The sequence below is a fragment of the Epinephelus lanceolatus genome, chromosome 2 (genome assembly GCF_041903045.1).
Source record: "Epinephelus lanceolatus isolate andai-2023 chromosome 2, ASM4190304v1, whole genome shotgun sequence".
Classification (NCBI taxonomy): Eukaryota; Metazoa; Chordata; class Actinopteri; order Perciformes; family Serranidae; genus Epinephelus; species Epinephelus lanceolatus.
Window position 1 is genome coordinate 48,090,328 of NC_135735.1, and position 23,921 is coordinate 48,114,248.

General features: G+C 40.4%; 1 protein-coding gene across 6 annotated transcripts in view; it reads right to left on the minus strand.

Moving 5' to 3' along the window:
• Nucleotides 1-270: 270 nt before the first annotated feature.
• Nucleotides 271-23,921, minus strand: part of LOC117254898 (uncharacterized) — a 61,097-nt gene continuing 37,446 nt past the window's right edge. For 5 of the 6 annotated variants that reach the window (XM_078162177.1, XM_078162180.1, XM_078162187.1 and 2 more), the window contains 12 exons: nucleotides 22,867-22,976; nucleotides 19,811-19,979; nucleotides 19,618-19,722; nucleotides 7,853-19,468; nucleotides 7,325-7,437; nucleotides 6,491-6,527; nucleotides 5,935-6,081; nucleotides 5,586-5,708; nucleotides 4,284-4,381; nucleotides 4,051-4,143; nucleotides 3,792-3,906; nucleotides 271-2,102 (listed from right to left, as the gene is read on the minus strand). In XM_078162177.1, the coding sequence (XP_078018303.1) occupies nucleotides 1,944-2,102; nucleotides 3,792-3,906; nucleotides 4,051-4,143; nucleotides 4,284-4,381; nucleotides 5,586-5,708; nucleotides 5,935-6,081; nucleotides 6,491-6,527; nucleotides 7,325-7,437; nucleotides 7,853-19,468; nucleotides 19,618-19,722; nucleotides 19,811-19,979; nucleotides 22,867-22,976 (12,885 nt within the window). In that variant the 3' untranslated portion in view covers nucleotides 271-1,943. The remainder of the gene's footprint in view (nucleotides 2,103-3,791; nucleotides 3,907-4,050; nucleotides 4,144-4,283; nucleotides 4,382-5,585; nucleotides 5,709-5,934; nucleotides 6,082-6,490; nucleotides 6,528-7,324; nucleotides 7,438-7,852; nucleotides 19,469-19,617; nucleotides 19,723-19,810; nucleotides 19,980-22,866; nucleotides 22,977-23,921) is intronic. The other variant, XM_078162188.1, reaches the window with a different exon arrangement.

A 23,921-nucleotide genomic window follows, 5' to 3' on the forward strand; every position in this document is an offset into this window, starting at 1 on the left:
ATCCAAAGTTTTCCAGCAGAACACTGTATTGTAACAAGGTTATCAATGTTACTCGCTTCTCCTGCCAGTGCTTTTAATGTTTTCGCCGATTGGTATTTAAGATCCAAAAACAGCTCTGAACATGCTCACAGTGGTCTAAGAGCCCATTTGGTTTGATGTCCATCATATTTGTCACATTCAGTTTCTTCAGGTGAAGTTAACTAAAAGCAACAATCTGTAAATTGAGATGTACTGACGGTACCACAGACACACATCATACAGGCAAAAAGATAAGTTCAATAGGCTTTATTAAACTTCTTTCGAGATGGTTTAGGGTGATCTGACAAAGTTCACCTCTGACACAGTATTGCACCAAGTTAAGCCTAAAGTCACCAAAAGGCCAACAGCATCGCTATCTCTTAAAAATAGAGGCAGTAGAGAAAATATGCCATCTGAACATTTTTCAGTAGTTAACCTTTTTCATAAATAGATTCAGTTCATTGTTTTGTCCATCAATCACAGCTTTATGTACAGATCATCAGGACAATGTACCACAAACTCCTCAGTAACTGTGCATTTCTACAAAATCTGATGACAAGCCAGAAAACATCTGGAGACAGGATTGCAGATCGTGTTTTTACACCTTCTTTTTTATCAATCACATTTTCAGACTAAACAATCAAGAAGAAATGCAGTCATCAAAGATCAGGCAGGGACGATAGAAATGCATATATACATACATACAGTCCATTACAGATACTGTACAGCATACTCTCTGAAAATGCAAACATAAATACAATAAACCTTTACTACACACAGTATGTACTTTCTTATCATCTGCTTTGTTTTTGCAGTACATTTTCACTGGTATACCATGATACCAAAGTAAATTTAAAGATATATGGAAACCACTGTCTCCCACTATCTTTAACAGGCATGAGAGCACTTAATTCAAACTGCCAAGGTAAGGATACAGACACCATTGGCTTTGCAGTTTAAAGGGAACAGGGTGGGAGAGGTGTAGTGCTTCTGAGCTTATATAAGATGATTATATACACATTTGGAGCTTCAGTGCATAGTTTTAACTCAGCATCACGATTATGTGCAAGGTATGAAACCAGGCAGGCAAAAGAAAGCAGCAGCTGGTGCAGACATTTGTGATTGGGATGCACTGCGGTCACTGATGGGATGTTTGCATGTTTGTTTCCAGCTCAGGAAGGGAAACAAGGTGGAGAGGTGATAAGATTATAAAACAAGGTTTACACTATAGTGTTAAGAATGTATATGGCTTTCTGCACCTTCTTATGCTTTTACATTAGAGGGTTACATTGAACTTCAAGTCATTCTTTTTCTACTCCATCAGTTTAAGGATTTGTATTAAAGATTAATTTTTTTTAAACTCATTTCTAATCAGGATTTAAAAAGAACAAACTGTAGGTACCCCCAACACGTGCGCACGTGCGCACGCACGCACACGCGCACGCAAACACACTAACACACACACACATACTTTAAGGCTTGGTTTAGAGAAAGAAAAAAAAATAGTTGTTTAACAGAAACTCACTGTGTTCAGTCTTACAAAAAATAACTACAAATAAATGAAGATTACATTAAATTATATTTTGTGGAGAATTTAATCTGAAATCTTTTAAAATGTAGTCAACTGCCTTGCTGCAGTTCAGATCCATCTAACTGCAAACTGCACTATCATGTATTGAGCAGGTAACCTAAACATCATCATATTATCCTGGCAACATGAGAGAGCACAGGTGTGATCTGACAAGAGTATGGAGAGCCTCTCCAACTGCTTAAGTGTGCCACTTTTAGTGTTTGACAATGCTTTACAATAAAGAGAGGATATTAAAATGCTGTTAGCTAAAAAACAAACAAACAAAAAAAAAACTTGACTTCAGCTTTCAGTTTTCACCTTGAGCCAATTTGTGTAATTTCCCAGTGTGACCTGGCTACAGGGCACCAGTGAGGCACATGAGGACAAGCACGTGTATTGTGAGCAAGTAGGCCAGAAAGAAATATCTAGAGCGGGCGCGGCTCGTCAGCAGCCTGGAAAAGTAGAGGCTCCTCCCTCTGAGCCACCGTCGACACACCACCATGCCACCTTTCACCTGGAGGCACAAAGAGAAAACAATCAGGGAAACAGCCCTTCACTCATATAATGATATGTAAGTGGTTTACTTGAGGCTGTCTACAGATATGCAGATATTTTTGAAAATGGATATTTCCCCCCTCCATTTTAAAAAAAACATCCTGTCCACACGATCTTCATTTTAGAAAACATCTCCATCCACACTATAATGCAAAAGGATATAGGTTAGGATTCCCTTTTTCAAATTACCCACTGGAGATCTCATCAATATTGATTCTCATTCCATAACAGGACGGAGCACCTCACTCAAAGATACGAGTGATGCTCTGGACATGCAAAAGATCTCCTTCCATAACTTAACGACAACAATCTCACTGTTGAATATTGTCCCACCATCTGCTGGTTTGACCGGATCTGATCAAAAACTGTTGCTTCTGGCGGACTTTAAACTGTGGATGCTGAGGTGGACAAAATAACAGTATGCGCAGCAGATGCCTCCAATCGTCCATAAAGTGGTGCAGCAACACAGAGTTAAGATGTAGTCATAAGACCTAGCAGTGCTAAAAAACAAACAAACTGTAAATAAACTGGTAGTCCGATGCTGTTATTGTTTCTGGCCATGGATATAGGGCTCGACAATACAGAGTATATCAAGTATATCAATACCTCATTATCATTATTGCGACGTTTGGTGCTTCACAAAATATTTATACATAAGATTTTTGATAAATAATCTTCAGTAATGTGGATATCATGTCTAAAGGCAAATGAAAGAACAACTAGAACAGTCTGGTCAGCTCAGAAAATGACATCACTTTACTGTAATGCAGCCTTTAAAACCAGAAAAAGACACGCTTATGATACTGTTATGATATTGATATATTGCCCAGCACTACATGGACACAGTGTTGCAGGCGGGTCCTGTTCATGCCTGTAAACATTGCTTGGTGACACATGAAGTCAAAAAAGTTAAATTTAACAGGTGTAAAGCTACATGGATCTTCCGCATTGTGAACCCCTACAGCAGGTGCACTACAGATTTTTGCAAGCTGAGTGGCTTGCAAAGCAGTTTTTGGGCCCTATTGCATACACGGACGAAACTGGAAGTTGTATTTTCTGTTTCTGGTGCATGCTAATTACACAAAGCAACAATGGGGTTGTGTGATTTGAGGAGATGACGTCATTGTTTAGCCCACCGTTTTATATGTTCATATGGATACAACAGCATCTTTTTTCACTGCACCAGAAACCACTAACACTTCCTAACATCTGGCTTTTTAATGTAATGGGAGAGGTTACAATTCACATTCACACTCAGGTGAAATGAGTAGTCACGGATATTTATTGATTCCAGCTCTGAACGGCATTGATGGAAATACAACACCTGGGTGAACGCGCCAATTTAGCCCCTTAGCCGGTGAGATGCAATGGTGCACCATCACAAAATACCACCCGTGTCTGTCCCTGCAGCGCTCCAGCATTGTTCCAAATTAGTCTGCACCAAGTTTGAAAGAGACACTGAATAGGTAAGAGCAATATAAAAAGAAGTAATCACCTTAACATTTGCACAGCCCTCAATGCTGCTCTCTACCTGTTGTCCTGCCTGTCCTTGACATCAAATGTGACACACCATAACCCCAATTTACACTCCTCTCGAGATGATTAAGGGCTAAGTTAATGATAAAATCCTTTGTTGTGTACTGCGCACCTTTCGTGTTACTAGAGGCTGGTTTGGGTTGAGACTGAGAGCGTCCCACTCCTCTTCTGTCTCCATGTCGATACTGAAGTCCCTCTGACTGTCTCTAGATACACTGGAACCAACACTGCAAAACAAAAACATTTGAAAAAGTTCTGCACTGTTGAATATACGATATGTAATGTATGTGTGTGTGTGTGTGTGTGTGTGTGTGTGTGTGTGTGTGTGTGTGCGTGCGCACACAGCAGTGACAGAGAGAGAGAAAAGTGACCTCTTTGCTCTGTCCTCAGCGAGACGAAGAGCCTCCTCAGCTGTCTCTCTTCTCGCTCTCTCATCTGTCAGACTCTGCTCCAACTCAAGCAGCCTGAATACACACAAAAACATGTAAATATTTTCATGAGCTCAACCAACTACACACATTAATATCTGTAAGATAATATCACACAAAACTACAGCAAAAAATACAAAACCACACAAAGAAAAGCACAGGCGTCATCTTTTCACCTTTCTCTGAGCTGACAGGCTTCAGCAGTTTCAGCAGTCATGGAATTGTTGCTCCTCTCCTGTGGGGCTCCAGGTGCAACCTCAGCACATACTAGCCCCTGGTGGTGGGTGCACAGCATTACAGGTATATAGAGATGTAACTTTTTTGTTGCAAGATCATTTAATTGCATTGTTTGGTGTTATTTATAACATGACAGTACAGAGAGACAAGAAACAAAAGGAGGAAATGAGGATGATGCAAATATCTCCCACCAGAATTAAAATGAGTATGATGGAAATGACTTTTGACTGTCAGGGGACACATATCTGTTTATATCACTTCAAAAAAGACCAAACAAAAGCTGTATCAAAAGCCTATGAAGTGATATAAATAACATATCAAAAACAGTAAGTCATATAGAATAGATACAGATGCAGCTGCACACTGACACACTTCAAATTCACCACTGGAAGCTGTGTAGCCAACGTGAGAATGAAAATGTCAGAGGAATCTAGTTTCAGTGAATGAAGGCAAAAGTATCAGAAATGTAATAAAAATGTTTTTTTAATCTGATTTAAATAATCACTATCGATTTATGACACAGATCATTATCTTAAGGGCCAGACACAACAAACCAACATCAAAGAACTAGTAACAACTAAGGTCGACTGTTGCCTTGCGTCGCCAGTGGCTTTGCCGAAAAAGTTGCTTGAACACACTGCAAAGACTACGGTTAACGACCAGCTACTTTGTACGTTCAGTGCCTGCATGTAAGGAAATAACTCTCCACGCCAGCAGGCGGTGGTAGTCTGTATTGGTCAAAAGGGAAAACAGGAGACCAACAGGACAGATTCAAGGCACTAGGTAGTTAGCCAGTTAGTACATTAACAACACAACCTGATGTTGACAGAACAAATGATATTTAACGTGCACATGCTAACAATGACACAAACAAAACCCTTTCTGCTAAATGGCTCAATCGCTAAAAAAATGGCCTGATATAACACATTTGTTTATATTTCACACCTCTTGACCTTCATTGTTGTTTGCTTTCCTCACTTCCGCTTCTCCTCTTGTGCAGTGAACTGAACTGCCAATCAGAGTGATTTCACTCACTACCACCGATTCAACATGCTGAATTGGCTGAAAAACAGTCAACAAGTACCTGCGGTGTGGGACACACTGAAAATACTTGGGCGACATGCTCACCAACAGCCAGCTTTCAATTTGGTGTGTCAGGGTAGTAATGTGGAACAAAAAGTACCATAGAAACACCTTCTACATGAGTCAGCACAGACATGCATGTTAAGGATTTTTTTTACCTGAGTCTGGCCTTGGACTTGGTTTTCCAGCCAGTGGCAGCGACTCTGGGTGTCCCTCAGGGATTGGGAAACAGCCCTCAGCTGATCTGCAACAGCACCTTTCTCCTCTACTGCCTGCTGGAGCTGGGGGGGACATACATGGTGATGCAGCATTTATATCCTCAAAATCTTATGTAGAAAGCAATACCAATGGCTAGAAATCTGTAAAATCTGGCTGTAATCAGATCTCCAACATTATAAGTTTATTGGATTAATCAAGCAGCCATCTACACTGCCAACATTTTAGCTGCACATTTAAATGTGTTTTGTTTCAGTGATGTACAAAGGCTGCTCTAGTATACTAGTATACCTTCAGGTTGAGTTGCTGGAAGTAGTGGTCTCGTTGTTGGATCTCATACATACAGCGCTGCAGATCTCTGTGGAGCTGGATCCTCTCTGCCTCCAACCTACTCACCACCTTGTCCATTCCACTCTGACCTGCCAACACAACTGGTTCCTTTTGTGTAGAAGGAAAAAATAAAACACCTCAGAACAAGAGGATTTTGATTTAAAGAAGAAAAAGAAAAACTGACTGCTATTTGATTATCTTCACATTTGGTACAGGGTTGGGCAATAAAACAGTGATGATATTTATCTCAATATAATAATAATAATAATAATAATAATAATAATATATTCCTGGACAGAGACCGCCGATATAATTAAACCACCCATAACCTGTAGAGGAGGAATGGAGTGCACCTTAAACGCCAGTTGACACTTTAAATTTCTATACTGGTTTAGTGTAAAATAGTGTTTTTAAAAGGATTAAAATGTGCACAGATGACAAGTAAAATACTGGAAAAAAACTACGACACAGATCACAGTTTTCAAAAGAAGGCAGAAAATTCAGTTGTATAACTTACCGCAACTGGCAGTGTGTCCGTCCTCTCTGTGTTAGACCTTGATCACAGAAAAACCTTTAGTTCGTAACACTTTAGTTCTACGCACTCAAGTAACACAGCACAACATATCAAATTTCTCATTTAACAGTAGTTTGGTCTGATACCACAGGCCTGACCATACTGCTAGAATCTACAGTTACTTCCATGCCAACACATAGACACAGTAAGCTGACTACATGACAGCAGCAGGCGATCACTACGGTTTGGAGAAAATCAAACCTCTTACTTGTTGAGGTATGTGACACAATTTCTTGTTTGAGCTAAGAAATTTTGGGAAAAGCTACACTTTAAGTACAAGCTGTGGTCTACCACTGTTAAGCCCAGGTCATACCAATGATTTGCAACGAGACAAGTTAAAACGTGCAACTACTTGCAATTCGCCATTCTGCCATGTTCTAACAACCTGCTGGTTCACACTAATGCAACTTGATGAGATGATGTATCATCTCTATGCAACAACTCTCTGTTCTTCCGTTCTGATTTCCAGCTTTTAAGGCTTATTTTGAAACAGAGCGCTCAGCAGGTATGGAGCACCTATTGCAGCAAGCGAACATGTTGTCTGCCGTCATTTTGACTTGACCAGCAGACTTTACTACAAGCCAATTGGCTGTTGAAACAGGTGACATGCTTTACGTTCTAAAACCAGCCGAGTTGCAGGTGACGTCATCAGCTGGCTTGAGTCGAGCTCAGACCGGCCAGTTCACAACTCTGCAACTTTCCTCTCAATTTTAAGTTACTCTTTTAATTAAAAGTACATGTTTAGTTTATCTTTACTTATCTTCAGTCTGTGTTTACCTCAGATCTGTTGTTTCTTCCTTGTAGCTGCTAATTTCATTTTCAGGTGGTATTCTGTAAGTTTGCATCGTCTTTACGGTTTGCTGTAGTTCATCCATATTCCGCCTCACCTCCTGCAAAATCATCAAAGTCATTAGTCACAAAGATAACACTACTCATCTTAAAAAACAATGTTATCAAACTGAACTTCACAAACACCAGAACATGTGCAACATGTCCAACAAAAAATACCATGCAAGTCATAGCAATAATATCATATCAGGGTTGTAAATTAACTTTTTTGTCCACCTGGCATTGTGGCTGGTGGATTCCAAAATCTACCAGCCACTCAATAGATTACCACTGTTTTTTTGAGTGAATCAGCCACTTGCATATTTTACCAGCATTTGTCTGGCGCTAATTTCCAACCCTGATGTTATGTATTAAAAAATCTAACTAGACACTTCATGCTTTCCACAAAATGAAATCCAGCGGAGAGGAAGTGCAAGCAACAGCCAAACTCATATCACAGCTGAAGACTTGACTTACCAGCCCTTCTTTCTCATTCTGGAGAGCACTGACGCCACTTTCTTTTGACTTTTCCACACTCACAGAGGTGACAGTCTCTGGGCTTGACCCTTGCCTAGACTCAACCACTCTTTTGGCCCCAGCCAACTCATCCATCAGCCTGTCACGATCATTTTGGAGGCTGGCCATGGACCTGGAGAATGCAGACAGCTGTCTGCTGTACATATTATTCTCCAGGACGACCTGCTTCAGGTCCCTTTCCTTCCCTGACAAATCCTTTGACAGCTGATCCAACAAATTGCTCAGCTCTGTGTCAGAGTCTTTGCTCTCTAAAGCTTTTAATTTTTGAACAAGGATGTCTCTCTCTTTAGCAAACATCGCCAAGTCAGACATGGCATCCTGCAGACTGCGCTCAACCTTGTTCAAGGCTGCTTGAGTTTCTCTGAGTTCTTCATCATATCTGTTTCTCAGGATCTTGAAGTCTTCAATGAGCTGGTCTCGGTCATTCTGCAGAGCAGCCATGGCTTTGCACATGGATTCATTTTGAGCCCTCATGTCTTTGCTTTGTGTTTTGGCCTTTGATAGCTGTTGCTCTATTTCCAGTAGGTCTTTAGCCAGCTCTGCCACCCTTTGATCGGCTGTCTCCCGCTGGTTTCTCATCAGCTCCACCTCACGCTCGAAGGCGTCCAGCTCGTTGTTGTATTTGTCCTCAGCTTCAGCCAGCTTTTTGTCTGTTTCATTTTCCACTAGGTGCATTTTTTCCTTGAGCTCATCAGTAAGGATTTTCTGAGAAAGAAGTTTTTGCTGGAGGTCATTACATTCAGCTGCTTTGGCTGCCACAGCTTCCTGCAAATCGGTAATCACTTGGCCTTCATTTGTCACGGCTCTTTCCTTTTTCAGAGTTATTACATCAGCCTCCAGGGTTGAAACCTGAGCTTTGAGTTTAGACATCTCTGCTTTTAAAGTATTGCTCACCTCTTCTTCCTTTTGAAGTTCCAACTGGGACTCTCGGTATTGTTTTTCAGCTGCAGCCTTTTGGTTTTCTAGGTTTTTGATCACATCCTGCTGCTTCTTCAGCAGCACCTTCAACTGGTTGTCCTTCAGGAACAAAACCTGATTCAAATCCTCTCTGTAGCGAACCAGCTGTGCCCTGAGCATAGCGTTCTCTGAATTGAGATCATCCATTTGATGCAACAGTTTCCTTATTTCATGTTTAAGGCCTTTGGTGGCACCACCTTCCCCATCAGGAGAGCCCTCTTTACCCTTTATCCCTAACTGACTCTTTGCTTCAAGTATTCTGTATTCTGACATCAGTCGCTCCCGTTCACTCTGTAAAGACACCATTGAGTTCTTGAGTGATTCCATCATAGCAGCCATCTGCTCCTTTTCCTGGGCAGACCTGTTAACTGTAATTTGCAGACTTTTGACCTTTGCTTCAAGGCCTCTTAACTCTTTGTCAGCCTTTTCTCTCTGGTAGCGTGATGATGTCAACCTGTCCTCATACACTGCTACCTGGGTGCGGTAATTAGCCTGGAGTTGTTCTAGATATCCTGACATCTGCCCATCTCTACAGGACAGCAAAGATGAGATCTCAGCATCTTTGCCCTGGAGGAGTGTTTTCAGCTGCAGAGAAATTCCCTCCTGCTTCTCAAAGTCGGCTTGAACTTTGTCATTTTGAGACTGTAAAAAGAGCAGCTGAGCATCTGAGTCCGCATATATCTTCTCTATCTGCTGGAGATTTAGCTGCATTTGGGAAATCACATCCTCTTTGTCAGCAAGCTGTCGGGTCAGTGCGATTTTATCTTGTTCCATTCTTTCAGCGTGAGCACTGAGTTCTTTTACCTGCACAGTCATAAGCTCCATGGTCTCACTAAGTTCAGCATTGCTAGCGCTCATGACAAACAGCTGTCTCTGCTGTGCAGCAGCAGCGACAGAGTATTCATTAAGAGTCCTCTCCAGTCTTGACTTGGTCACTCGTAGTTCATTCACCTCTTTATCTTTCACTCTCATGTCTTCCAGGAAACGTTTGATCATAAAACCCTGTTCGAGGAGCTGATTATCCTTCTCATGTAATGTCTTTTGGTACAAATCATTCCAAAGTTTGGAAGCATCTGCACCTTGAGAAGTGGCAGATAAAGCAGACAGCTTTGCCTCATTAGTCTCAGCTGCTCTTCTTAGAGTATTTATCTGTAGATCTTGAGAGTCCAGGTGCTGCCTCAGTTCACTCACTTTTTGACTTTCTTTATCTTTAAGGGCCTTAAGATCATCTACCTGTTGCTGTAACATAAACTGATTCTCCATGTAAGAATTGAATTGCCTCTCATCTATATTTTGGGGCGATTGTGGTTTCTCCATGACCTGATCCTCAGACTTTTTACTTTCCTGAGATATTTCCAGAGCCAGCCGGTCTCTTTCAGACTCAACAACAGAGATCTTTTCTGTGGCCTGCTGAAGGAGATTCTTATGTGTTACCAGCTCAGCTTCAACTAGTTTACTTCTATCCTCTAAAACAGACATTTTCTCTGAGCTTTTCTTCAATTCTTTCTCTAAGTGTTCACAGGCGGACCGTGAGGTCTTCAAAGAGCCCTCTAAATCTAAAATCAGTTCCTGGTATTTTATGCAGTTTTGCTGCAGCTGATTTATCTCCTGATGCTTTTCTTTCAGTAGTTCCTGAAGTTCTTTCTTCACATTCTTGGAGCCCTCACTGCCTCTCTGGACCGTCTTGAGCTTCTCCTCAAACTCTCTGACTAATTTGAGCTGCTCCTCCTCTTTTTCTTGACGAACTTGACAACTCATCTCTTTACTGGCTGTCAGCTGAGAGGACAGCTGCTTGTTTTGGGTTTGCAAATCAGAGACAGACTCAGTCAGTTCGTCAATCCTTTCAGAGTTTTTGAGGATCACAGTTTCCAAATATTCATTTTCATTTTTCACTTTGTATGAAATTTCTTGAACATTTTCAAGCTCTTCCTGCAGAAGAGACTTATCATCCTCCAAGATTTTCACCTTCTCATTAAGACTAATGGTTTCCTGGCTGTGTCTATTAATTATGTCTTTGAGCTCTTTAATGTCATCCACCTTCTTTCCCAACTGCAATTCATGATCATTCTGCATCTTCTGAATTCTTTCAGAAAGATTTTGCTTCTCCTTTTGTAACAAATTGTTGATTTCCAACTGAACACAGAGTTCTGTTTTCTGGGCCTCAATCTGGGCAGTTAGTGAATTATTCAAAAGGAGTGCTTCATCGAGTTTAAGCTGCATGTTATTTGTATAAATATTCGATTCCGAGTACTTCTCTTCCAACAAACGGCTAATGTCCTCTTGCTTTTCTGTCAGTTGGGTATTTTCAACCTCCAATTCAGCAAGCTTCTCCTGGAGGTCCTCTGATGACCCTTTAAGTCTGGAAATCTCTGCCTCCAATTCTTGATCTTTATCAATAAGCTCACACATTGCCATTTTGTGGTTTTCCTCAAGCTCAGTCAGCTCTTTCCTAATTTTCTGATTCTCTTCCTCCAGCTCCTCAATCCTTTGCTGTTTCTCTTTGGAAAATTGGTGCATCTTCTCTTTAATTCTTCTGTTTTCTTCATCCATCTCCCTTGCTTGTTTCTCCAGAATCTCCATCTCAGTCTCATGTTTGTGGATTTTTCTGAGGGCTTCCTGCCTATCTCTTTTAGCCCCCTCTAAAAGCTGTCTCATCTTATCCATTTCACTGCTAACATTTTCATAAGCTTGTAAAAGGGACTCATACTCTTGTTTCAGCTCAGCATGCTTTGACTTCCACTTGGACAGCTCCTCTGTTTGAGAGTCTTTAAGAGATTCAAGCTGGCAGGAGAAAGCTTGTTTCTGCTGGGTGATGTTTTCTATGGTTAGTTTTAAGCTTTCACAGGCTGCTGACAGGTTGCAATTATCATTAGCGATGCCATCAACTTCATTGCTGAGTTTGTCTTTCTCCTTGTTCAGAGATGATACGGTAGTCTCCAGGTCCATATTTTGCTGCCTCAGCTTCAGCACTGATGATTCCAGAGTTAAGTATTCAGCTTCTTTAGCTTCATGTTTGGCTGACAGCTTTTCTACTTTGTCTTTGAGTGTTGCATTTTCCTTTAAGAGTTCTTTCCTAGAAACTAAAGCTGCTTGAAGTTTCCTGGTTAGGAGAGCAATTTTTCTTTGGTTGTCCTGATTATTCATTTTGGTGCCATCATCTTGAGATTTCTGAAGCTCATCAGCCTCTGTTCTCATGTTTTCAATGGTAGTTTCATGTATTTTAATTTGTTGCTGTAACTGCTGTTCAAGTACAGCAATAAGGTCTTCCTTTTCTGAAATTTGAGCCTGAGAAACTAACAAGGCATCATCTCTCTCTTTTAGTTCCCTTTCAAAGTTTTCAGCGCATTTACAAGAAAGACAGATGGATTCTTTGTTAACATCTTCCTGTTTGATGCACATTTCAGGGTTTTGTTGATGTAGCTGCTCATTTACTTTCTCTTTAAGTTGCTTATTTAGAGTAGTTACCTCTTCACTGAGTTTATCGATTAATCTGAAAGCATTTTCTTTTTCTTGCTTCAACAAATCCAAATTCCTTTGTTTTTCAGTGCAATGCCATTGTGCTTTTTCAAGCGCTTCAGTCAAAACACCTTTGTCATCACTGAGCTTCTGCTGGGTTTCTGCCAAAATCTTTTGGATAGTTGAAACTTCCAAGGACTTCTGTGAAGCTAAGACAGCTGCTGTCTCAAGTTCCACTTTCATCTTATCATTTTTTTCCAAAAGAGCCTTGTTTTCTTCCATCAAATGTTGATATTTTTCTTTACTTGCATGCATGTGTTCCTCAGAGATGCTCAGCTGGGACTCCAAAACTCTGTTTTTATTAAATAAAGCTTGCTTCTCTTGTTGCATCTTTAGCTCAGCAACTTTAATTGTTTCCTGATATTTCTCAACCTGTTCTGTTTTTTCTTTTACTTCTGCATGGCTCTTCTTTAAGTCATTCTTTACCTCGTGAAGTGTTGATTTCAAATCTTTTGCTCTTTGCTCCATGACTACCAGAGCCTCATCTTTACTTGCCATCTCAAGAGACATGCTCTCAAATTTGGATTTAACATTTTCTAGCTCTGTTTGCAAGTTTAATAAAGAATGACACTGGCTTTCTTTCTCAGCCAGAGACATCTTCAAATCTTGTAGAGTTGTATCCCTCTCCTCCACAAGCTGTCTTAAAGTGCCCAGTTCATCTTGATCAGACACACAGCTTTTACGAAGGTCCTCCAGTTCCCTGACTTTCTCGTCAAAGCGTAATTGGATGGCGTTTAGCTCGTTTGTCTGCTGACAGCGTTGTTCCAAGAGAGCCTTGTAGTCAACTTTCAGCTCAGAAAGTTCTTGAGTTAATTTCTTTTCACTTTCTTGAGCTTTCTTCAGTGTCTCTTTACGTGCCAGCAGAGCAGCCTGGGCCTTTTTCTGTAGCGTCGCCTTTTCAAGCTTCATCTGTGCAAGCTCATTTTCAAAATCAACTGCGGTAGCTGTGGAAGAAGATTTGTCCTTTAATTCATCTTTACATGTCTTGATTTCATTTTGAAGCTCTTCTAATTTCTGCGCCCAGAGGGTTCTTTCTCGTTCAAATGCTTCTTCTCCCTCAGCAGCACTGGACTGCAGCTGCTCCATAACAGAGCTTTTCTCTGTCAGTGTTTGCAAAGTTTCTGACAAACACACTTCTTTCTCATTGATTGAGACTTGCAAAATGTGTTTTTCTGACTGTAATTGTTTGACAAGTCTTTCACTTTCTGTTTTGCGATCAAGTATCTCTCCTTCTTTCTCAAGAATTTTCTTTTCGAGAAGAGCAACAGTTTCTTCGTACATTTTTTCGGTGGCCTGAGCTTGATTCGTTACTTCCTGTAATTTATCCTGTAAAAGTGAAACCTCACTTTTACTATTTGCACTCTCTTCTTTTTGGTTTTCATACTGCTCAATTTTTTTCAACAAATCCTTTCTTACAATGAGAGCAGCTTGAAGCTTTTTCTTCATTGCATCTTTTTCTTTAGACACCTTGGCTAGTTCATTCTTCAGATCATCATTTTCTTTAATCAGCTGAAGTTTCTCTGAATTCTTGGTCTCAATTTCACTTTGAGAGCATGAAATACATTCCTCTAACTGCTGAGAAATTTCTTCAAGCCTCGTCATGGAGGTTTTGTGTTCTTCCGCCATGCTTTCTAACTGTGCTGTTAGTGATGCTTTTTCCTCACCCAGTTTCATTCTTTCATTTGAGGCAGATTCCATGACTTGGGCAATGGATGCATCCTTATCCCTTAACTGCTGACTAAGTCCAGCAAGTAATTCCTTCTGCTGACTTATCTGAATACTCATACAACTGATTTGGTCATCTTTTGCTTGTGACTCTCTGTGTAAAGAAGAGTGTTTGACAGTAGCTTCTTTCTCTTTCTCTAACTCAGCACTGAGCTGAGTCTGTAGATGCTCTACCATCTCCTGCAACAAAGCTATTTGTTGACCACTCTCTTCACTCCTCCTCTCGCTTTCATTAAGTGTAGTCTGTGTTATTTGTAACTGTGTGATAGTTTTATCCAACTCATTTTTCAAAGCATCTACCTCAAACCGATGACTTTCTTGTAATTGTTTTATCATGTCCTGCAATGAGGTCTTTCCTTTCTTTCCAGTAGCTGATCTCTCAGATGGGGTTGGTGGTGAGACAAAGGAATCTTTGTCAGTGCCATTTTTTCTCCCTAGAAGTTTTTGTAACTCAAGTTCTGCAGCTTTTAGAGCCTGTTGCAAATCATAGTTGTCATTATCCTTTTTCTGGACAGATGCTAATACCTTCTCAAGTTGAATCCTTAATGCTGATGCCTCCAACTCTTTCGTGCTCAGTTGATCAGACCCCTGCCTAATTGCAGAGGAAGCCTCTACTAGTTTCTCCTGCAAACTATCCAGGTCTCCTTTCAAAGCACTAACCTTAACATCTTTAGACTTCATTTCATTTTCAACACTTCTCAGTTGCTCTGCAAGTAAATTCTTATCCTGTTTTTCTCTATCCAGGACTAACAACCACTCTTTCTCAGAATCCTGCAGAATTTGCTCTATCTTTTGAATGTTTTCTTTTAATAGAGAAACCTCTTCATCTTTGGCACTAACCTTTGCTTGAAGGCCCTCCTTCTCCGACATCATTTTCTCCATTATTTCATTCATGCTGCTGGACTGCTGCTCCATTTGAACCTGCAGCTCCCCCTGCGATGCCCATATTTGATGATGCTTCCTTTCCAGCTCTTCCCTCTCTGCAAGATGTTTTCTAACTTCCTCTTGTAAATGTGTGTTTTCATTACTGAGCACAGAAAGAAGCTTCTGGTGCTCTTCCTTTGACAAACTAACCTCCTCAATTAGTCTCTTATTTTGCTGCTCTAGTTTCTGCATTTCTGAAACCAGCTGGGCTGTGTGTTTGGCCTGGGATGTGTACTGGCTGTTAATTGCGTGGAGAGCCATTTCTCTCTGTTCAAGGTTTTCTGTCAGTGCATCCATCTGTGCCACAACTTGAAGATGCTGTGATTTGAGTCTTTCTATTTCAACAGTAAGCAGTGACACACTTGCTTGATGAGAAGCAAAAGCTTCGTCCTTTTCCTTTGAAAGACTGGAGTTGAGGTCCTCTGTCTTCTCAAGTTTGTGATGGAATGCAGACAATTCATTTCTCAGTGTTTCTATCATGGTCTTTGCCACCTGATGTTCATTATTGATGTCTTCCAGTGACTTCTGAAGGCTGGACACTTCACCAGTTCTTTTGGACAACTGCTGTCTCACATCTTGTAGCTCCTCTAAGTTAGCTGCATATTTCTCTTGTAGGATGTTCAGGGCACCTTTTGTTTCCTCTGCTGACTTTTTGAGGTTTCCAGACTCAGTAGACAGTACCTGAATATGACTCTGTAGCTGTGACACCAACTCTGTGCTCTCCATGAACTGAGTTTTGAAGAGCAAAGCCTCATCTGCTCTTCTCTGAATTTCCTGAAGAGACTTTGATTGGTCTGAAAGAGTTAACTCTTTTTCTTCCAAAGCCTTTTTCAAACATTCCACCTCAGATATCTGCACTTGGAGGGTGCTGTTGAGCTTTCTGACTGATTCTTCAAGGTGTGAAGTCTGTTCTTTTAAGCTCTCACACTCAGCCTCTTTGGCTTGTAGATTTGAATTGAGACTTTCAACAGCAGCTGAAGAATGACTTTGAAATTCAAGACTTGACTGTTCCTTTTTCTCTAAAGCATTTTTCAGCATGGATGACTCAGAAGAAAGACTGTTAACTTGCACTCTGAGTTTACAGACAGAATCTTCAAGCTCTGAAATTTTTGCACTTAAACTATCATTGTCATTTGCTTTCTGTTTCAGCTGCATCTCCTGGTCAGTAATCCTGCCATTGAGTTGCTGGATTAAATTCTCCTGCTGTTTCAGAGACTCATCTTTTCCTCGCACAGTCAAAGTAAGCCTCTCATTCTCTGAGACAGCAGTTTTAAGTTTGTTTTCCCCATCAGAGACTGCTGTTTGAAGGTGTGTGACCTCTTCTTGTGCTTTGGTCAGCTCTGTCACAGTTTTTTGAAGTTCAGATTTTATTCTTGTATTCTGCTCATTCAGTGCTTGAATGTTATCTTGAAAATCAGTGATCTCTGCTTTCCTCTGGTCCTCCTTCTGTGACAGCTGACAATGTTCTGCAGTGAGTTTTTGCACAGCGGACTTAAGGTTGGTAATTTCAACCTCCGTCTCTGCAGCGTTTTTGCTCATGGCACCAAGCTGAGTACTAAGTGAGATCACTGACTCATTCCGTTTATTCAGCTCCTCTTTGTGGTTTTGAAACTCGTTTGTTACTTCTTTCAATGTCTGTTCTTTTTGTTCTATCTGCTGTTTTGCCTCCAAGCACTCTTTTCTGAGTGACTCTATCTCACCCTGCATCTGTGATACGAGGGCTTTTTGTTGCACAACTTCTTCTTGGTAAAGGCTACACTCTTCTGCTCTCTGCTTAACCATTGTGTCTTTCTCCATTAGCCCTGACTTGAGGACGGATCCTTGTTCCTGAAGCATAGATACAGTATCCTGAAGTTGCAGGAGTTGGTTCTGCTGAGCTTCCAACTGTGAACTCTGCTGTGAGACTGTTTGTCCTTTCTCATTCAACAACGCATTGAGTTGACTAACTTGCTTTTCGAAGCCGTCAACCTGCTCCTGTAGACTTTGAATTTGTTCTTCTCTCTCCCTTAACATTTTAAACAGATTAGTACATTCACTTGTTTTCTCAAGCAAACCTTCAGAAAGTGACTGCTTGCTTTCCTTGAGCATCTTTTTTAATTCATCTTCTGCGATAATGAGCTTCTCCTTTTCCTTCAACAGACTGTCAATCGTTAACCGATCCTCTGAGATTTGAATTTCAAGGCCAGAATTGTGTTCTTGGAGTAAACTCCTCTCAGTGGTTAGTTCAGAAACTGATTGGCTGTTCTGTGTTAACTCCTCTTGCAGTCTCTGATTGTTTTCTGTTAGACTGCTAATCTTCATGCTAAAACTTGAGTTCTGTTCTTGAGTTGCTTTAAGCTTTCCATTAAGTTCAGATAGAACCTGCGTTTGCTGAGCAAGCTCCTTTTCTCTGGATCCACAAGCAGCACGGAGTTGCTGGTGTTCCTCAGTCATTATCTTGATGTGGCTGTTTAAGCTAGCCAGCTCTGTTTGCCTCAGCTCTGCTTCAGACTCAAACTTTCTGGCATTTTCTTCCATGACACGGATTTGCTCACTGAGAGACATAACAGTCTGGTTTGTATCATTCAATTCTTCTTTGTGTTTCTGACACTGTTGGGTCATATGTTTCAATATTTCTTCTCTCTCCTCAATTTGCTGGCATAGTTGTGAGTGTTCTTTACTAAGTGATTCAGCTTCTGCTTGTAGCTTGGATACAATATTTTTCTGGTGTGTCACTTCGTTCTGCAAACTGTGGTACTCTTCCTGCTTCTCTTTCAACATTGTATCCTTCTCCAGTAAGCCAGACTTGAGACTGCATTCCTGTTCTCGCAGCAGAGACAGCGTCTCCTGAAGTTGCGTTAGCTGTATTGTTTGGGCCTCTATCTGTGTTCGATGATCACTGACAGTCTGTTCTTTTTCTGCCATGTCATGCTGGAACTGGTCTACCTTAGAAGTCAAGCTTTGCACTTGTTCCTGCAGTTGTGTCACCTTCTCCTCCCTCTCTCGTAGTAACTGGCTGAGATTACTACATTCATTTGTTTTTGTCAGTAAAATTTCTGAGTTTGAATGAGTGCTTTGCTCAAGAACTTTATTTAACTCATTAGTTTGAAGAGTCAAATTCTCTTTATCTCTTTGGAGCCCTTCAATGATGTTGTTGTTTTGTGAATGCTGCTTTTCCAATATGGATATTTTGGCTTGCAAGGAATCTTTTTCAAATGTAAGTTCTGCAATATTTCTTGCGCTTTTAGTTGCTTCCAGTTCAAGTCTCTCTTTCTCTTTTGTGAGGCAGTCTACTTGATTCTCAAGACTGTGGTTGAGTTCAAGAGCAGATGTAACCTTTTTACTAAGTTTATCAACATTCTGCTTCTGTAGCTCAAGTTCCTCTGTCAGCTCTTTGTGTTTTTCTTGCAGCTGTTTTTTCTCTGTCTTCATGCTTTTTAATAGATTCTTGAGTTTGGAGATATTTTCAGATTTACTTTGAAGTTCACTGCTTAATTTCTCATTTTCTGAATGCCTGACTTGCAATTCAGTGATGAATTTCTGCCTCTCATCTTTGGCCTGTTTATCAGTTGCCTTAAGTTGGTTTTCCAGTGATGCTATGGTTTCCAGTTTCTCTTGTATCTCCTTTTTGATGTGCTCCTCACTCCGTACTTGCTCTTCTAATTGTTTGGACAATGTCTGCCTTTCATTACTGTATTTTTCCACCTGTGCCAAGAGTTTGTTCTGTTCATCCTTGAATGATTTTAGTTGTTTTTCATACAGCTGTTCTTTATCACTGAGCTGTTGCTGTAGCTGCTCATTGCTGGTATTTTTGTCCTTGAGCTGTAAAAGAAGTTCTTCTGACTCCTGCAGCTTTTGGGTGGATAACATCAGCTGTTCCTTTAGTGAAGTGACATGTGTTTCACATTCGGAAAGATGATTATGATGGCTCATAATCTGTTTCTGAATCTCCCCCCGCAGGTCCTGAATGGTTTTCTTGTCCTCTTCAGCCTGCTTTATCAGATGTTCCAACTCAGCCCCTTTAGACTCTCTTTCCTCTTTGGTTTTGACCAACTCCATCTCTGTATCCTTGAGTTTCTCGACCAGCTCTGTGATCTTCCTATCCAGGGCTTGCTGGTCTGAAGTCTGGGAGTCTCTGATAACCTTGGCCTCCCGCTCTGCCTTACTCAGTTCATTTTCTACATGAACCAGGTTCTCTTCTTTGAGTTTAATCTCGTGCTTCAGTACTGTGACCTGCTCTGCATACTCTGCCATGTTACCAGATAAGTTTGAAATCTCCTCTTCCTTTTCCAACAGTACATCTTTAAGTCTATCAATTTCCCGCTCGCAGCTTTGAAGGTCATGGATGAGTTGGGCTCGTTCTTCCAGGTGGGCAGAATTTAATTTGTCCAGCTCCTCGTTTGTCTGATCCAGCTCAGTTTGTAAAGTTTCTATGGTGACTTCCTGCTTTTGTGCCTGAAAATAAAGAGAGAAAAATGATGAAGCATCGAGTGAGGCAGCAGAAGTTTTATCACCAGTGCAAAGCTGTATAGGACTACCGTGCAATGGATTAAGAAAAAATAAAATTAAATAAAGAATGATGTTCAGATTAATAAAAATCACACCTTGTCCTTCAGCACATTCAGCTTCTGTGTGAGGTCAAAAACTTCTGATTTCAACTCAGAGCACTGTTTCTCTGAGCCGCTAAATTTCTTGGAAACATTCTCAAGCTGCAAAAAAAGAAACAACAACAAAATGAACTATTGTTAAATATGGAAGTGTGATAAACAGAAACAAACAAACAAAAGTGTGTCTTACAGTGTGTTCAGTCTGAAGGAGCTTATCAGACACCTCTTTGTACTGAATTTCTTTTTCACTCAGGGATTCTCTGAGGCTGCTGATGAGCTCAAGTTTCTCAGACGTCTTGGCCAATGTATTCTCCTTTTCAATGAGTGAGCTTTCCAGGCATTCTTGTGTGTTACTCAACCTAAAAAACACAATCATAACTGTCAAAACAATCTCAGTTAAAACATGTACCATTTGAAATATACCAATATTAAATATATCTATATTAAATACTAGGATGTATGCAACAATGCCAGGAAAAGAAAAACACATATCAGGCGGGCGATACCAATCACAGGCACAATGAGGATTTGTCAGTTACAGAGATATTGTTCGTGTCCTGTTTGTGTCTTTGGCACAGGTTTTGTCACAGTTAAATTATCCACAATACTAAATGTTAAAGACAAAACTTAAGGAAATGTTAAATACAGCCTAGAATAAACAATGATATATCTTCTCAAGTGCCTTGTAGTGTACCTTCTCTATTATTTTAAATAATGAATGTGCTCTCATTTCAGGGTGCATGTTTGTCATTGAAACTTTTCCCCCTCACCTATGGCGTTGAACATGTGATCAAGTGGTAATAGCTCTACTGTTCTACATTTATACCGAAGTGATCTGTAGGTTTATAATGCTCTAATCTGATTGTTACCAGTAGGATAAATAGGAGCTACTCAAAAGTAAATTTAAGGGTGTGTTGAAACAGAAGTACATGAAACAGATAGTCTGTGATTAAAAAATCAAATCTCTCCTCTTCCTACTGCTTCTAATGGCTTTTGCAAGAATCTACTGTGGTGCTGGCAGCAACAACCAATCAGAGCTGAGGAGTCTCTAATGCAGCTGTCAGTCATGTCAACCGCTCTATGGACTGCAGGCATCATTGGCATCAAGGCATCAAATCTAAATCAAGATTGTGTTACTGCATTGCCCATTTCTCACCTCAGATGTTTTCAGAAACATATTTTAGTAGGGGTGGGGGGAAAAACAGTTCTACAATACATCGCGATGCGGACATGGACGATTCAGCATCAATTCACAAATGTCAATAAATGTTTATGTAAATGTTTGTTCATATCATGATGTTGATGGAACAAAAGAAGCAGAACTCAACTGTGTAGTCAGTGTAGCACCTGGACAGTCTACAACACGGACAAGCTAGAGTTAACTTGTACTAATTCATCTTCACAAAAGACAGCGGTTGTAAGCCTAATTTAATGACTACTTATGCCATCACCCAGAGACTAACATTAACGAGAGGAGCAGCGATCAGCTTGTATACTGGCTGACCAACCAAATTAAAACACGTCTGTGGTGAAGAAAATGACTCTCTGCTTAGTCTGTTTTACCTTAAATACCCTGTGCCTGGCCTGCCCAGTGTCTTGGCTTTTTCGGGCGCTAACGGAGTGAGAGGCTGCTCGCAGCTCCTCTGCTAGCATAATGTAAACAACAGCACAGCGGCTGCCGCAGAGCACTCTGCTTCCCCCTCATGCTATTCTTATTCATACAGGAGACTTTAAGGTGCTTTCAAATTAATTTACTCAGTCATCAATGCAGTAACTTGGACAGTATATTACTGAATAGAACATGAACTTCATACTGCTTCAGGGCAAATATTACAGCAGGCTATGCAAACACTGGACTCTACTCAGGCGTGTGTATATCCCATATATATGTGTATCCCACAGTGGACAAGCGTGAGCATCCGTAGATGGACACAATCCGACTGGCACCCCCTGATTCAAAAGTGAGGGTATGAAGGTAGGTTGGAGGGGAAAGGGACCTGGACAAAATTATTTGTTTATTTAATTAGGGATCACCAAAAATACAGTATGCTATCTTTAAAAAAAGAGAGAAAAATAAATCAAACATTTTGATGTGATGCATCCATAATCGTTTTATTACGGAATCGTGACCCTCTGAATCGTAATTGAATTGAATCTTGAGGTCCCTGGAGTTTCCCATCTCCATATTTTAGTGTATTGTTTAGCTGTAAAACGAGAAAGTTGGTCTGGCTGGTGGGTGGTGCTTTAACTATATCCAACATGGCAGCCAGATTACAAATGTTCTCATCTTACAGCTGCACAGTACACGAAAACATCGGAGGTGAGAAATAGACAATGCAGTAACACAATCTTGATTCATATTTGATCAGCGCTACCTAGTTTGACAGTTTAACAGCAGTTCACAGGCAGTGATTAACATGATTGACAGCTGCGTTAGAGACTCCTCAGCTCTGATTTGCGGTTTTCGTTTACATGCAGTCAGGCCATCAGAAGCACTACAAGGCAATCAAGAAGGCAGAGGAATATGTTTTTTTCACAGTTTATTTGTCTCGTTTAGTGCTGTGTGAATATAGTGACAGTTTCAGCAAATATGAAAAAAAAAGTTATTTTTTATAAACGTTCCCTCCACATATTGTGAAGATTGATTTAATTTTGTAGTTTTCGTTATTCATTTATTGATTGATATTACTGTTTTTTACAAAATTCATAGAAGGTTTGATTTCACTTGATGAATCTGACCAATCAGGATACATTCTGTGGACTTGTTTGAGCCTAAGGCAAAAGAGCACGTGATTTGAATTAGTGTTTGACAGTTACAGGACAAGAAGGGATCTTGACTTTTGCCAGATGGTGTTCTTACTGGAAGGTTTTGTTGACTTATTTTTGCATTTTGTATTTTCTGCTGTTTGGTGTAACGAAGCCATACCAGAGACTATTTCTGAAGAGTGGATCAATTTTGTAGGAGAAGGAGCACAAACTCAATATGTTTCTTTGAAATCGCCCTGACATTGAAACTTAGTCTCTAAACTATTAAAGGAAGCTACCATTAACTTTTTAACAATGTTTATTTAATTGCTAAACAAATGCCTTCTAGAAGCCAGGAACTGAGGGTGGATACTACAAGTTGAAAATAATTTCGTTATTAGAAATGAACAGGCAGCTTTCATAAACAATCTTTCACTCTGCATCCTGCTATATTTCAGTGTGATACGAGGTAGCTATTTCTGCTGTGATTGAATAGCTTACCCTTTGAGCTGTTCATTGAGACTGCTAACAAGCAGCTGATGCTTCTCTGCATCTCTGCTCTGTTGACTTCGGACGCTGGCAAGTTGGCTCTGTAGTTTGTCTGACTCATTCTGTGGTGGCGGAAAAAGAAAGATCAATGTGTAAAGATTAAAGACAGAGCACTGAATAAAAAAGTCACTGCACACGGATATGGACGACAGCAGACTTGCTGGAGAACAACATCAAAGGACACTTGTAATTAACAGTCACTGTTATTATTATAGTCACCATCAGAATCTTTGATATTATCAAATTATTTCCCCCATTAACATGGTATTAAAGAACTGTCCTATATTCACCACTTTTGACAGTTACAAATAGGGGTGTATGGATCCATTGATCTGGATCGATATATCGATTCGATGATCAACAATCCAATATCATGGATGCAAAGTGAAAACATCCATCAATATCATCGTCTTAAGGATACGGCACTATTTTAAAGTCTGTGTCATTGTCGAACAACAGCAGGCAGCTGGCAAGCAGCTGAGAGAAAGATGATCAGGATAACGCTATTTACTTGGGAAAAAAATCAGCAGTGTGGACATATTTTGGATTCTAGAGAAAATACAGGTCAACAGACAGAGCACATGCTGTATGTAAACAATGCTGTTATGAGATAGAACACGACATATCTGCCTGGACAGGCATCACACTCTGCTAACCTCCTGCAGCAACAATAGCTGCTCTGTTTCAACAATGTTAGCTGAAAAACGTGCATGCAGGCTGAAATTCTACCCTGCTGTTCTGTCGGGAGACACAGTGACTTAAACCAACGGTGAGTAAGAAAAGGTATAACTAATACATGGAATTTGTTAAGGTATGAGTTAGGGCTGAAACAATTCCTCGAGTAACTCGAATAATTCGATTACTAAAAAGCCTTGAGGCAAATTTGCTTCATTAAATTCAGTACAACTATACAGCGCACTGAGTTTCTCATAAATGTTTATGTCTGTTAGACAACCTGCTTACGTTACTTCCGCTGTAGAGCTATAAATTAATCGTCAATAATCTGT